The 14,575-nt window shown below is 45.8% G+C and overlaps 1 protein-coding gene across 1 annotated transcript in view; it reads right to left on the bottom strand.

Annotated features, from left to right (window-relative positions):
* LOC108414284 (UDP-glucuronosyltransferase-like) overlaps nucleotides 1-4,154 on the bottom strand; it is a 20,699-nt gene extending 16,545 nt beyond the window's left edge. The window contains exon 1 of the mRNA XM_017687116.2: nucleotides 2,904-4,154. Within this exon, the coding sequence (XP_017542605.1) occupies nucleotides 2,904-4,022 (1,119 nt within the window). The 5' untranslated portion in view covers nucleotides 4,023-4,154. The remainder of the gene's footprint in view (nucleotides 1-2,903) is intronic.
* Nucleotides 4,155-14,575: the final 10,421 nt, after the last annotated feature.

The following is a 14,575-nucleotide window of genomic DNA, read 5'->3' as shown; positions in this document are numbered from 1 at the left end:
TCTCTCTCTGTGTCTCCCTCTCTGTCTCTCTCTCTCTCTCTGTGTCTCTCTCTCTGTGTCTCCCTCTCTCTCACCCCCCTCTCTCTGTCTCTCTCTCTCTCTGTCTCCCTCTCTCTCTCACCCACCCCTTCTCACCCCCCCCTCTCTGTCTCTCTCTCTCTGTGTCTCCCTCTCTCTCTATCTCTCTCTCCCTGTGTCTCTCTCTCTCTCTCTGTCTCCCTCTCTCTCTGTGCCTCTCTCTTTCTCTGTGTCTCTCTGTGTCTCCCTCTCTCTCTCTGTGTCTCCCTCTCTGTCTCTCTCTCTCTCTCTCTGTGTCTCCCTCTCTCTCACCCCCCCTCTCTCTCACCCACCCCCTCTCACCCCCCCTCTCTGTCTCTCTCTCTCTCTCTCTCTCTCTCTGTCTCCCTCTCTCTCTGTCTCTCTCCCTGTGTCTCTCTCTCTCTGTGCCTCTCTCTTTCTCTGTGTCTCTCTGTGTCTCCCTCTCTCTCTCTGTGTCTCCCTCTCTGTCTCTCTCTCTGTCTCCCTCTCTCTCTCTGTGTCTCCCTGTCTCTCTCTCTCACCCCCCTCTCTCTGTCTCTCTGTGTGCAGGGGTGAAAGGATTTCAGCTGTGACTCACGGTTTGCTCAGTCAGATAAAGGCTCCACCTCTGTGGTTGTTGGCTGCTTTACAGGCAGGGCGTTTTGTTGCTGTTACAGGACGAAGGTTAAGTAGCTCGGTCTGAGGGTAAAGTGCACTTCATGTGTTTGAGATTGGAATGTTTGTGATTCTACGCGTTAAACATGTTGGATTAAGAGTATTTGATGAAAAGACAGAGGAAAAAAACTACAACATAATGTATAAATATAACATACAAATGCAGCACACGCATATAGGACTTACACTAAAGTGGTCTAAAGAGCAGAGGGGCTTCACGCCTCCCTTATTTGGTCTGAACCAAAACAGCAGGTGTGAAAAAACCTGAACCACTGCTCGGCAGTTCGGCTGCTCGACGGTTCACCTGCTCGGCTGCTCGGCAGTTCGGCTGCTCGGCTGCTCGGCTGCTCGGCAGTTCGGCAGCTCGGCTGCTCGGCTGCTCGGCAGTTCGGCTGCTCGGCTGCTCGGCAGTTCGGCTGCTCGGCTGCTCGGCAGTTCGGCTGCTCGGCAGTTCGGCTGCTCGGCTGCTCGGCTGCTCGGCAGTTCGGCAGCTCGGCTGCTCGGCTGCTCGGCAGTTCGGCTGCTCGGCTGCTCGGCAGTTCGGCTGCTCGGCAGTTCGGCTGCTCGGCTGCTCGGCTGCTCGATCAGATTCAGCTTTTCCACTCTTCTTCGAAGTCGGGGTCCGCGCGTGCGCACTGACTGACCGAAAACAACGAGAAACAGCGCTGGAAGTACGGAAAGAGAAAAGGTTCAAAAAGGCAGGATGGCCGCGGGTTTTCACCCAATCAGCGACGAGCAGAGCACAGAGTTATTTACTGTTTACTCGAGTTACAATACATTTTGAAACAAAAGAACATAAACGAGGTAACACGATAGTTTTATTACTGTAATTAAAATTTTGACGTTTAAAATCCTAGAGCACTGCTTTACTGGTTCTTAGGTGGTCTGCTGTGAGACACACTCTGAGGGGCCTGCATGTGGCTGAAATACACACTCACAGTAACTTAAGATCCACCAGCAACATAAAAGATCTGCTCCCGGTCTGATGATGATGTTCAGAACCATCTCGAGTTATTCTGGAACATGAACCCTCCATCAGGAGCTTGTCTGAGCAGATCTGGGTCAGGCCTTTACATTAGAATTCAGAACCATCAGCCGACTGTGTTCCACGCTGTGGAATTAGGCCTCTGCATTGAACCCGTCCGTGCAGTGAAACACCACATGCATGCACACTAGTGAACATACACACTAGGGGGCAGTGAGCACACCTGCCCGGAGTGGTGGGAAGCCCTATCCATGGCACCCGGGGAGCAGTTGGGGGTTAGGTGTCTTGCTCAAGGGCACTTTAATCATTGACCGTCGGCTGAGTGGATCGAACCAGCGACGTTCCGGTCACAGGGCTGGTTCCCTGACCTCCAGCCCACGACTGCCCCAGAAAAAGGGGGAACTGCAGCTATAAATGCATCCAGTTTATTTCACTAAGAATGTGTTTCTAAAGCTGTGAAGGTGATTAGTAACAAACACAACTCTGAAGATTAATGGACTTGTTTTGAATGATGGACTTTGACTTCAAACAGGTTGATTGCTGTCTGTGTGAGTAAAACACACACACACACACACACACACACACACACACACACACACACACACACACACACCTTCTCCTTCTGGGTCTCAGGGGTGCCAGAGCCTATCCAAGCTGTCACTGGGTGAAAAGCAGGACACACCCTGGACAGGTCACCAGTTGAGTAAAACACCATTTGGTTAAATAAAAAACAAACGTGATGCAAAAGGTTATTGCCTTTACTGCCTTGCTAGCAACATGGGCTGTTCTACTGAAGTGTGCCTCCTCTCCAACACAGGATGGGTGGGTCTGGGAAATTTTAGCTTGTATTAAGCTTGAGAAGTTGTGGTGGGTGGTGAAAAAATGTTTTTTTTTTTGTGAAAATCAATAATAAATAAAATGAAAATATAAGCATCAGATTTGAGGCAGTTCCCTGTTTTTTTTTTTTAATTTAATGTTACGTTAAATAAACACGTTCATTAAACATGATTGAATGGATTGCGATAATTTGCAGTGTCCAGATTCTTCAGTAGCTATTGAGCAGATTATATCTACAGAGATGTAGACGGTTTCTAAAACAGCCTGGTGTTAAAATCTCCTCAGAATCTTCAAATGAAAGACGGACTTTGAGCAGAGAGATTTAAACGGGTTTTCTTAGCTGGCAGTAAAGGTTCCGACTGACTGGGTGTTTGTGTGCAGGACTCACCGGGCTGAGGGCTCTCGCGACGGCACAGTTCAGCCCACCAATCAGCACCATGTTGGGCATGAGCGGTTTGGGGAACTCCAAAGTGAAGTCGTACCTCAGCAGCCACAACGCTCCGGAGCTCAGGATCTCCACCAAGCTGATGGACCTGTGCATCAGGCGGGATGCCAGATCCTCAAATGACCAGTACATCACCTTACACAGCACCGGCTCCACCACGCTCACCAACACGTTCAGCACCCGCTCGCTCCAGCACATGTGGTCAGAGTTCTTGGTGAAGAAGCGCGGGACGTAGGAGGGAGGGTCAGGGCAGGCCGTGGCCGTGGCATCCATTCCGCAGGGTAAACCCCGGAGCATGTAGACTGCAGGCAGAGACAGATTATAGGCCAGAATGGCTCCAGTTGGCACAGCTGGACTGGTCAGCACAGCATCGAATTTATGCTCTCTCAGAAAGTCCATCAGCTCCTGGTTGAACAGTAGCGCCTCACAGGTGTCTTGCTGGTAGGTTGCAAACTTTTTTAGGTTGCTGATTCGGGTGCTGATTCTCTCCAGTAGGGGCAGTGATGTGCTCTGCATGACCTCAATATTACGGGTCTGCAGCTCCTTGAGTGCTTTTCGTCCATAAGGTACAGGGAACGTTTTGGTTATGTAGTGTTTACCAGAGTCTAACCGTATACTGATGTCTGGCATCACTACCACCACTGTGTGGCCCCTGCGGCCCAGCTCCTCTGCCATGGCCTTCATCCCAATCCAGTGGCTGCCATCCATCGGCACCACCAGCAATCTGCCAGTCCAACTATTTCCTCCAGTTTCCCCAGCTTCCCCAGCTCCATCAGTTCCTCCAGTTGCCCCAGCTTCCCCAGCTCCCTCAGTTCCTCCAGTTTGTCCAGCTCCTCCACTTCCTTCAGTTTCTCCAGCTCCCCAAGTTTCATCTGTTTCATCAGCTCCTCCAGTGTCTTCAGTCCCATCAGTTTTAGGTCCTTTAGTGTCCCCAGGTCCCCAAGGTCCCATAGGCCCCTCAGTTTGACTAGTTCCCTCAGTCCAACCATTTCCATTCTGGTTCCCCAGAGCAGACCACAGGAACGTTCCAAGTCCCAAAAATACTGCATACTTCCAGGTCATTTTTACAAGATTGTTGTGCTCACTACACAATTTATGTCTCTCTGTTCAAATGATGTGTCTCTGTTTCTCAATGTGCGTCTGTGTAGTGTGTGTGTCTAGACTTTAGTCGCTGGTCAGGATTAGCAGAGTTGTTGGGGGCTGATGAGTTTTTTTTGTCATTGGGGAGGCATATGAGGGACCAAAGTGCACAGACTGACCCAGTCGGGGGATCAGAGGGAGGAGAAAGAGGCGTGGTGTGAGTGTGTGTGTGTGTGTGTGTGTGTGTGTGTGTGTGTGTGAGAGACAGAGAGAGAGAGAGAGAGAGAGAGAGAGAGAGAGAGACACACGCTGTCCACTTCAGCTCAGTTATAATAAAAGCTGAAACATGCTTTCACAGTAAGAATGGAAACAAACATTCTTCATTACTCTGAGGTACAAAGTCTCCTGATTCAGTAGTTATGAAGCTTCTCTGAGAGGTGATTCAGACTCTGTTCTTAGGGTTAGGGTTAGGTGTAAGGTGACTGTAAAATAACAGAATCTGATCCCAGATCAGCTCTCCTACTCCTGCTGTGAAAACGGGCCATGTTCTCTGCCTACTGAACCAGTTCCCAGTTAAAAGCAACAGCCGGTTACCTGCCAGTGAAATGAATCATTCAGGCCGTGAATCACACTCAGGAATCAATCACGTTTGAAAAGAGATTATGAGTGTGAAGAACCGTCACATTCAAAGAATTACCTTCATATAAAAAACGTTCTACACCAATTTCTATAAAGGTTCTTTAGAGGTTCTATATACTTTTACAAGGTTCTTCACAGTCACACTTTTCCTTTATAAAAATGGCCCTTTAAAGTACCATCAAGTGAAAAGTTCTTTAGGGAACTATAGATGATTTTGTATTAAGAATGTTTTCTGACACTATTTTAAAATGAGAGAATTCAAATATTTCCTCCTGAAAAAAAACTGCATCCCCCGTTCCAGGTAAGGGGAGTATCTCCCACCTTCACCGGTGGTCATGAGCTTTGGGTTATGACCAAAAGAATGAAATCCCAGATACAAGTGGTGGAAATAAGCTTTCTCTGCAGGGTAGTGGGTGACACTCTTGACAGGGTGAGGGGCTCGGAGTAGAGCTGCTAGTCCTCCACACTGAGAGGAGCCAGTTGAGGTGGACCAGCCATCTGATTAGGATGCCACCCTACCACGCACGGCCGACTGGGACGAGACCCCATGGTCATCTCAGGACCCGCTGGAAGGATCAAATCTCCAGGTTGGCCTGGGAGAAGCTGAGTCTGAGTCCCCAGAATGAGCTGGAGGAAGTTTTTGTGGAACAGGGTTGTCTGGGACTCTCTGCTTTCCCTATTTCCATCTCTATGGCACATCAGTCACTTTTATAACCAATGTCGTTTGCACCTTGCACTTTACTCTGTGAATTTATTTATTGGCTGTTAGAAAAATCTACTGCACTGCTCCATCTACAGATAGTTATTTACCTTGTACAGAAACTTTTTATACCCTTATATATTTTCTATTGTTCTGTGTTTGATAGATGTTGAATATGTTTCCTACTGTATTGTGTTGTTGCTGCTGGATGCCTAAATTTCCTTCGGGATCAATAAAGTATCTATCTATCTATCTATCTATCTATCTATCTATCTATCTATCTATCTATCTATCTATTGCAACCGTAACCCTTGCTGGACAAGGCAGGTTAAGAAGATGAAGATTGAAGATAAGAATGAACTCAAATGTCTTGACATATAAATGTTCTTCAACGACACACCTTTCCTATTTGCATCTATGTAATGTATATAAGTTTACAGTGACTGCATGCTAAGGAAAAACTTCTAAATAAATACTCTTCATTTCCGGAAATGTGGATCTTGACATTTAGAGAATTATGATGTGATAACATTTTTACTGGAGTTTTTTAAAAAGCATGGATCAGGATGCTCTCCAGCATGAACTCAGCAACCACAGCACTCCCCCTCATACTTACTGATCATCTCTTATTTTTCATGGATGTGCGAACTCTGACTAAAAGTATGAAGCTAGTGAAGCTCTGACCTGCGCAGACCATAATGAAGTTAAAGTAACAGGACGTAGATGCTGTGGTCTGTCAGTCGAGGGTGGAGACATCAGATGTAGTTACTGTAATGCTGACTGTGTTTCATCACTTCCTCACACCAGTAACATTAGTGTTATTATGTTGGCTGGATTTTCTGAAGGTGCCACCAGGACTCATGTATACATCCATATAGAAAATCAACAAAACATAGAATTTGACCAGGACACCCAAAGTTATGTTTTTGCTTGTTTTCATTTCATTTTCATGTACTTTTCTTCCCCGTCCTGCCCCCTTGTTTTCAAACTCCGCCCTTGATTATTTTCACCTGTGTTTTGTTAACCTGTATTTAAGCCCTGTGTCTTCCCCTGTGAGGTCGCTGATCTTTGTGTTCTCGTGTAGTGTATTTTCCTCTGGCGTTTTGTTTGTTCTGGCCTACGCATTGTTTCCTGTCTATGTTTAGTTATGTTATGTCTGCCCATCGTTCTCTCCATGTTCGCTCATTGACAATAATTTTTTTCTTAACAATTTTTTAAGCTTGATTTTTTACAGCTTGTTACGTGTTACTATATAGACAATATATATTAAACATAAACAAAAAAATAAGACAAAAAGTATAAACTCTATCTTTCATAAAGAATAGCAAAATAAAGAATTATAAATAAATAAAAAAAGCAAAGATATTTATGTTGTAACAATATTTTGCTTGAAATTCACATGGAGTTTTGCACATGAGGTACTGGTTTATATCACACGTGCGATGGTGAAGAGTTACAATAGGAACAATTATAAATAAAAAGCTCTTAGGGGAACATTCAATGACTTCCCCCATCAATGGTCTTGGACAGGAAGATCAAGGGTAATGCATGGGCCACCGCTTGTTAAGTCACGCCACCGGGCATTCCAGTCCCTCCATTTGTGGATGAATCTCCTTTTATTTATTTATTTATTTTTTCATTGGAAAATTGTTTCTAGTATGTATAGTTGCATTCAGGTTGTATTTATATTTGATTCTTCTAACTGCATCATGAGGCAAAGAACAAAGAGGTGATCAATAGTGGTGTGCACCACTAGACTGAGCAAGGCACCCTCGAGGCCTGACTTGGCATATGTTTTTCACCTATTCATTTTCCTTCCCACAACAGCAAGTCAGAGAACGAACAGGTGTGAGATAATAGATTGAATAATTTTAGGACACATTATCATTAGTGTACCTCAGAGTCATCAGGTGTTTCGGCCTTTGAACACTATACATCTTCATCTGAGGCAGCCTGCCATAGGTTGATCATGCCTAGGCTTGTGTCCCATGTCCAATTTAGTTATTTATTATTTAAAAGGTCATTAGTTTTATTTATTATTATTGTTGTTATTATTACTACCAGTACTACTATTATTATTACCATCATCATCACCATTATTATTATTATGGATAATAATCATTTTCTATACCAGCCATTAGGAGTGTACTTTGTGTACTTCTGGTGCCAGTCCCAAGCCCGGATAAATGGTGAGGGTTGCGTCAGGAAGGGCATCCGGCGCAAAACTATCATGCGGATCACAAATATGATTGCCATACCGGATCGGTCAAGGCCCTGGTTAACAACGACGCATCCGGTGCTGTTGACCAGCAGGGTGCCGGTGGAAATAGGACTACTGTAGGTTGAAGACTATCAAAGAGGAGAGAAGGAAGGCAGGTTAGAAGGCAGCGAGAGAGAAGGAAAGGCAGGAGTGTGGAGGTTAGAGTAGGGACTCTGAACAGAGGGACAATGACTGGTAAAGGCAGAGAGCTTGCAGACATGATGGAGAGAAGGAAGGTGGATATTCTGTGTGTCCAGGAGACCAGATGGAAAGGAAGCAAGGCCAGGAACATTGGAAGTGGATTCAAACTGTTCTATCATGGTGTAGAGAGGAAGAGAAATGGAGTAGGGATAATCCTAAAGGAGCAGCTTGGGAAAAGTGTTCTGGATGTAAAGAGATTGTCAGACAGGCTCATGAGCCTGAAGTTGGAGGTTGATGGTGTGATTTCGAATGTGGTCAGTTCATATGCACCACAGGTTGGTTGTCAGTTAGAGGAGAAAGAGGAATTTTGGAGTAAGATGGATGAAGTGGTAGATGGTGTCCCTAGAGAGGAGAGATTGGTGATTGGTGCAGACTTCAATGGACATGTTGGTGAAGGGAACAGAGGGGATGAAGAGGTGCTGGGTGTGTATGGTGTGAAAGACAGAAATGTGGAAGGTCAGATGGTTGTAAATTTCACAAAGAGAATGAAAATGGCTGCGGTGAACATGTATTTTCAGAAGAGGGAAGAACACAGGGTGACATACAAGAGTGGAGGGAGGTGCACACAGGTGGATTATTTCCTTAGCAGGAGATGCCACCTAAAGGAGATTGGAGATTGTGTGGTAGAAAAGTGGTACCAGGGGAAAGTGTAGCAAGGCAGCACAGGGTGGTTGTCTGTAGAATGAGGTTAGAAACAAAGAATTGGAAGAAAGTGAAGACAGAGCCAAAGATTAGATGGTGGAAGCTGAGGAGGAGGACGGTTGCAGGCAGTTCAGGGAAAAATTGCAACAGGCCCTTGGGGGCAGTGAGGAGCTACCTGAGGACTGGGAAACTACAGCTGAGGTGGTGAGAGAAACTGGCAAGAATGTGTTGGGTGTTTCGACTGGTCAGAGGAAAGAAGACAAGGAAAGTTGGTGGTGGAATGAGGAAGTCCAGGAGAGCATTCAGAAGAATAAGGCAGCTAAGAGGAAGTGGGATAACCAGAGAGATGAAGGAAGTAGGCAGGAGTACTGTGAGGCTAGTCGCATAGCGAAAAGAATGGTGGCAAAGGCAAAGGCTCAGGCCTATGATGAGCTGTATGAGAGGCTGGACAATAAAGAAGGAGTAAAGGACTTGTATCGTTTGGCTAAACAGAGAGATAGAGCTGGAAAGGATGTACAGCAGGTTAGGCTGATAAAGGATAGAGAGGGAAATGTACTAGTGAATGAACAGAGAGTGTTGAGTAGATGGAAGGAGGACTTTGAAGAACTAATGAATGAGGAAAATGAGAGAGAGAGGAGGACAACGGGGGGAGAGATAGTGGATCAGGAAGTGCAGAGAATTAGTAAGGTGGAAGTGAGGGCAGCTTTAAAAAGGATGAAGAATGGAAAGGCAGTTGGTCCAGATGACATAGCTGTGGAGGTATGGAGATGTTTAGGAGAGAAGGCAGTGGACTTTTTAACCAGGTTGTTTAACAAAATCCTGGAGAGTGAGAGGATGCCTGATGAGTGGAGAAGCAGTGCACTGGTCCCCATTTTTAAGAACAAGGGTGATGTGCAGAGCTGCAGTAACTACAGAGGTATAAAGTTGATAAGCCACACCATGAAAATATGGGAAAGAGTTGTTGAAGCAAGGCTAAGGTGAGAGGTCCAGATCAGTGAGCAGCAGTTTGGTTTCATGCCCAGAAAGAGTACCACAGATGCAATTTTTGCGTTGAGAGTGTTGGTAGAGAAGTACAGAGAAGGTCAGAAGGAGCTACATTGTGTCTTTGTGGATCTAGAGAAGGCAGATGATAGGGTGCCAAGAGAGGAACTGTGGTACTGTATGAGGAAGTCAGGTGTAGCTGAAAAGTATGTTAGGGTGGTGCAGGACATGTATGAGGATAATGAGACAGTGGTGAGGTGTGCAGTTGGAGTGACAAATGTAACCTTCACCTTGAAACCATCAGGGATCAGCTTTGAGTCCCTTCTTGTTTGCAATGGTGATGGACAGGTTGACAGATGAGGTCAGGCAGGAGGCTCCATGGACCATGATGTTTGCAGATGACATTGTAATCTGTGGTGAGAGTAGAGAGCAGGTGGAGGAGAATCTGGAGAGGTGGAGGTTTGCACTGGAGAGGAGAGGAATGAAGGTCAGTGGAGACAAGACGGGATACATGTGTGTGAATGAGAGGGAGGCAGGTGGAAAGGTGAAGATGCAAGGAGTAAACGTTGTAAAAGGTGGATGACTAAAAATATCTTGGGTCAACCATCCAGAGCAATGGACAGTGTAGAAAAGAGGTGAAGAAGAGGGTGCAGGCAGGATGGAGTGGGTGGAGACGGGTGTCAGGGCTGATGTGTGACAGAAGGATAGCAGCAAGAGTGAAAGGGAAGGTTTACAAGACAGCAGTGCATCCTGCTATGATATATGGTTTGGAGACTGTGGCTCTGTCTAAAAGACAGGAGGCTGAGCTGGAGGTGGCGGAGATGAAGATGCTGAGATTTTCGTTGGGAGTGACAAGGATGGACAAGATTAGAAATGATCAGATCAGAGGGACGGTGAAGGTGGAGCAGTTTGGAGATAAAGCCAGAGAGGCCAGGTTGAGATGGTTTGGACATGTGTTGAGGAGGAATAGTGGATATATTGGTCAAAAAATGTTGGAGATGGAGCTGCTGGGTAGAAGGAGAAGAGGTAGACCTCAGAGAAGGTTTATGGATGTAGTGAAGGTGGACATCGAGATGGTTGGTGTGAAAGTAGAGGAGGCAGTGGATAGGGCAAGATGGAGGCAGATGATCCGCTGTGTCGACCCCTAAAGGGAGCAGCTGAAAGAAGAAAAATCATTTTCTATATAAATATTTTTTTTGTAGTGTAGACTAATTTATTGTCCTATGGTATGGTGTGTGTGGATAGAAGACTGGGTGCTCATTTAAGGTCTGTTTGCCCCAGACCACCTTCCCTGCGTCCCAGAGAGGCTGAATACTTACCTCCTGCCCAAACGACCCTTTGTTAACACGGATAGGTTGCCCAGGTCAACCAGGTGAGGCCTGTGAATTAGGGTTAGGGTTAGGGATTAGGGTTAATCTTAGGTTTTAGGGTTGGATTAAAGTTAGATTTAGGGTTAGATTTCAAGGTTAGCATTAGGTCTAAGATTAGGTTTTCGGGGCAAAGTTTAGGGATTAAGGTCAAGGATTAGGGTTAATTTTAGGTTTTAGGGTTGGATTAAAGGTAGGTTTAGGGTTAGATTTCAGGGTAAGCATTAGGTCTAAGATTAGGTTTTAGGGCAAAGATCATTTATGACGTATAATCTTAAATTTTAGGGTTGGATTAAAGTTAAGTTTAGGGCAAAGAAGGGAGGAATCAATTATCTTCGTAAATTCTGCAAAATACCAGGGGCCCCACCGAGTTTCGAACTCGAGCCGCTGAGCTGAGACCCGAGAGCGCTGCCCCATTATGCTACAACCGGCTGGAAGTAACGGGGAAAGTTATGGATGGTCGGAGCTTCGGAGCTCCGGAGCTCCATGTTAAATTCAAGCCAAAAATGAAACCCCCGCTGGCCCCGGGTTTCAAACCCGGGCCGCTAGGTCCTTAGAATGGGGCGTTAACCGTTCGGCCATGGTGCTCCTCCCATGAAGCCAGGAAGTTATGGAGCGACGGAGCTACAAGGCCCAACAAAAATTCCTTAATTTCGGCCCTAAGTTGCTTTAGTTATTCTTTAAGTCGCGTGCTGGGTCTTTTGAATTTCCCCGGGCCTCTGGATGTTCTGAGTTCCATGTGCTGGGTCTTTTGAATTTCCCCTGGGCCTCTGGATGTTCTGAGTTCCATGTGCTGGGTCTTTTGAATTTCCCCTGGGCCTCTGGATGTTCTGAGTTCCATGTGCTGGGTCTTTTGAATTTCCCCTGGGCCTCTGGATGTTCTGAGTTCCATGTGCTGGGTCTTTTGAATTTCCCTGGGCCTCTGGATGTTTTGAGTCCCATAATCATGGGTCTTTTTAATTTCCCTGGGCCTCTGGGAGTTCTGAGTCCCATAATCCTGGGTCTTTTGAAGTTCCCTGGGTCTCTGGGTGTTCTGACTCCCATAAGCATGGGTCTTTCGAATTTCCCTGGGTCTATGGGAGTTCTGAGTCCCATAAGCATGGGTCTTTTGAATGTCCATGGGCCTCTGGGAGTTCTGAGTCCCATAATCATGGGTCTTTTTAATTTCCATGGGTCTCTGGGTGTTCTGACTCCCATAATCCTGGGTCTTTTGAAGTTCCCTGGGTCTCTGGGTGTTCTGACTCCCATAAGCATGGGTCTTTTGAATTTCCCTGGGCCTCTGGGAGTTCTGACTCCCATAAGCCTGGGTCTTTTTTATTTCCATGGGTCTCTGGCAGTTCTGAGTCCCATAATCATGGGACTTTTTAATTTCCATGGGCCTCCATGGTTAGATAGGAAGATCAAGGGTATTGCACGGGCCACCGCTTGTTAAGTCACGCCATCGGGCCTTTCAGTTCCTCCGTCTGTGGATGAATCTCCTTTTGTTTGTTGGAAAACTTTTTTTTTAAATTTTATTTTAGTATGTATAATTGTGTTCGGACTAAGTTATATTTGATTCTTCTAACTGCTTTGCGAGGGGAACAAAGAGGTGAAGAGAGGAGTGCGCCACTAGACTGAGCAGGGCACCCTCGAGGCCTGATTTGGCCTATGTTTTTCACCTATTCATTCTCCTTCCCACAACGGCAAGTCAGAGAACGAACAGGTGTGAGATAATATATTTAGGAAATTTTTAGGACACATTATCATTAGGGCACCTACTAGTAGTCTGGTATTTTAGGTTTTTTAATTTACTAAGAGAATTATTCCTTATATATGGATAAATTAGAGTTGTATTTATATTTGATTCTTCTAACTGCTTCGCGAGGCAAAGAACAAAGAGGTGAAGAGAGAAGTGCGCCACTAGACTGAGCAGGGCACCCTCGAGGCCTGACTTGGCCTATGTTTTTCACCTATTCATTCTCCTTCCCACAACGGCAAGTCAGAGAACGAACAGGTGTGAGATAATAGATTGAATAATTTTAGGACACATTATCATTAGCGCACCTACTAGTAGCCTGGTATTTTAGGTTTTTTTTAATTTACTAAGAGAATTATTCCTTATATTTGGATAAATTAGAGTTGTATTTACATTTGATTTTTCTTAACTGCTTCGCGAGGCAAAGAACAAAGAGGTGAAGAGAGGAGTGCACCACTAGACTGAGGAGGGCACCCCACCGCGAGCGAATCGCTGTCTCTCGAACGCCCAGAGATATCAGAGCTGGTGCCCAAGCCTCCTGTTTGTTGACACCATTGGGCATCACAGGTTGCTTAAAGCAGTTTTGGGCCTACTCTGGCATACACCAGAGCTCGGAATCCAAAGACCAAGGGCCCAGGGCCAGCCGCGAATTGATCACTGCCTCCCAGGACCCTCAGAATCGGAAACCGTGCCGCAATCACCCGTTGCCAGGTGATCGACTCCAAGCCCCGGGAAGGTAGGTACCGTGTAATACGTCACCCCCCAGACAGTCTTGGGTGGAGATCCAAGCCGGCGGATAACTTCCCTTTGAATTCCAGGCTGGTGTTCGCCAACACTGAAATTTTTCTGGGAAGATACCAAGCTTCTACCGCTTTGGCTCTCCTGTTTGGGGTTGTACACCAATGGCGGCCTCGTCCCTTACCTTTAAAGATGTAGGATGAGTCAAGCTTCTACCATCAGCGCTCCCCCCACCTAAATGTATTGTGGTTTTGGTAAGCCTAGTTTATCTTAGCAGTAGTAAATTCCATCAGGGTGAATGCTTATGTTTTTATGATGTAGAATTGTTGGAAAAGGTGTGTAGTTTTATTAGCAAAAAGTTCTACGTCTCTATCTAATTTAGTTTAAAAGTTATTAACATTTAAAGATGTGGAGTTGTTCCCATTTGCATATTGGGAGAATTCGCATATTTGGGAAAATTTGCATGTTTTCAAAAGGTTCTACGTCTCTATCTAATCATTTAAAGATGTGGAGTTGTTCCCATTTGCATATTGGGAGGATTCGCATATTGGGAAAATTTGCATGTTTTTCTTGGGAACCTACCATCCTCTAAAGCTTTACTCATTTTGGTGTGGTTCTGGGTTTAATGCTGTATTCAATGTACTTGATCCCCTCATCAGGGGATCACCCACTCCGTTCTCCCCAAAAGGACGAACGCCGGGCTCCCAAACTCGTGTTCTGTAGTTTGGGGTCCATCCATGGTTAAAGTCGGGGGGCCCACTGTTGGGTCCCCTGACTACAGATTGGGCGGGGTCCGGTTTTGTATGTTAAGAATTAGATTGAAAGTTTAGGGTTAGGTTAGTGTGTAGTGCAGTGTGGTGGCGTGTTGTGAAGTGCAGTGCACTGTGTGTGTTGTGCACTGCATGTTGTGTGTGCAATGTGGTGCAGTGTGTGTTGTGAGGTGTGGTGTGTGTTGTGCACTGCATGTTGTGTGTGCAATGTGGTGCAGTGTGTGTTGTGAGGTGTAGTGCGCTGTGTGTGGTGTGTTGTGAAGTGCAGTGTGTGTTGTGCGGTGTGTTGTGTGGTGCAGTGTGCTGTGTGTGTGCTGAAAGTGTGTGTTGTGTAGTGTGGTGTGTGTAGTGCGCTGTCTGTGGTGTGGTGTAGTGTGTGTTGTAGTGTGGTGTGTTTCGTTTAGTATTTAGTGTTTTTAGTTTAGTGTTGTGGTTAGGGTTAGTGTTTTGTTTTAGTGTTTTAGTTTAGTGTTGTGGTTTTAGTTTAGGTGTTAGATAGTAG

Source organism: Pygocentrus nattereri, chromosome 25 (genome assembly GCF_015220715.1).
Source record: "Pygocentrus nattereri isolate fPygNat1 chromosome 25, fPygNat1.pri, whole genome shotgun sequence".
Lineage (NCBI taxonomy): Eukaryota > Metazoa > Chordata > Actinopteri > Characiformes > Serrasalmidae > Pygocentrus > Pygocentrus nattereri.
The sequence above is the reverse complement of the archived record's forward strand: the minus strand, read 5'-3'. Positions and strand labels throughout refer to the sequence as shown.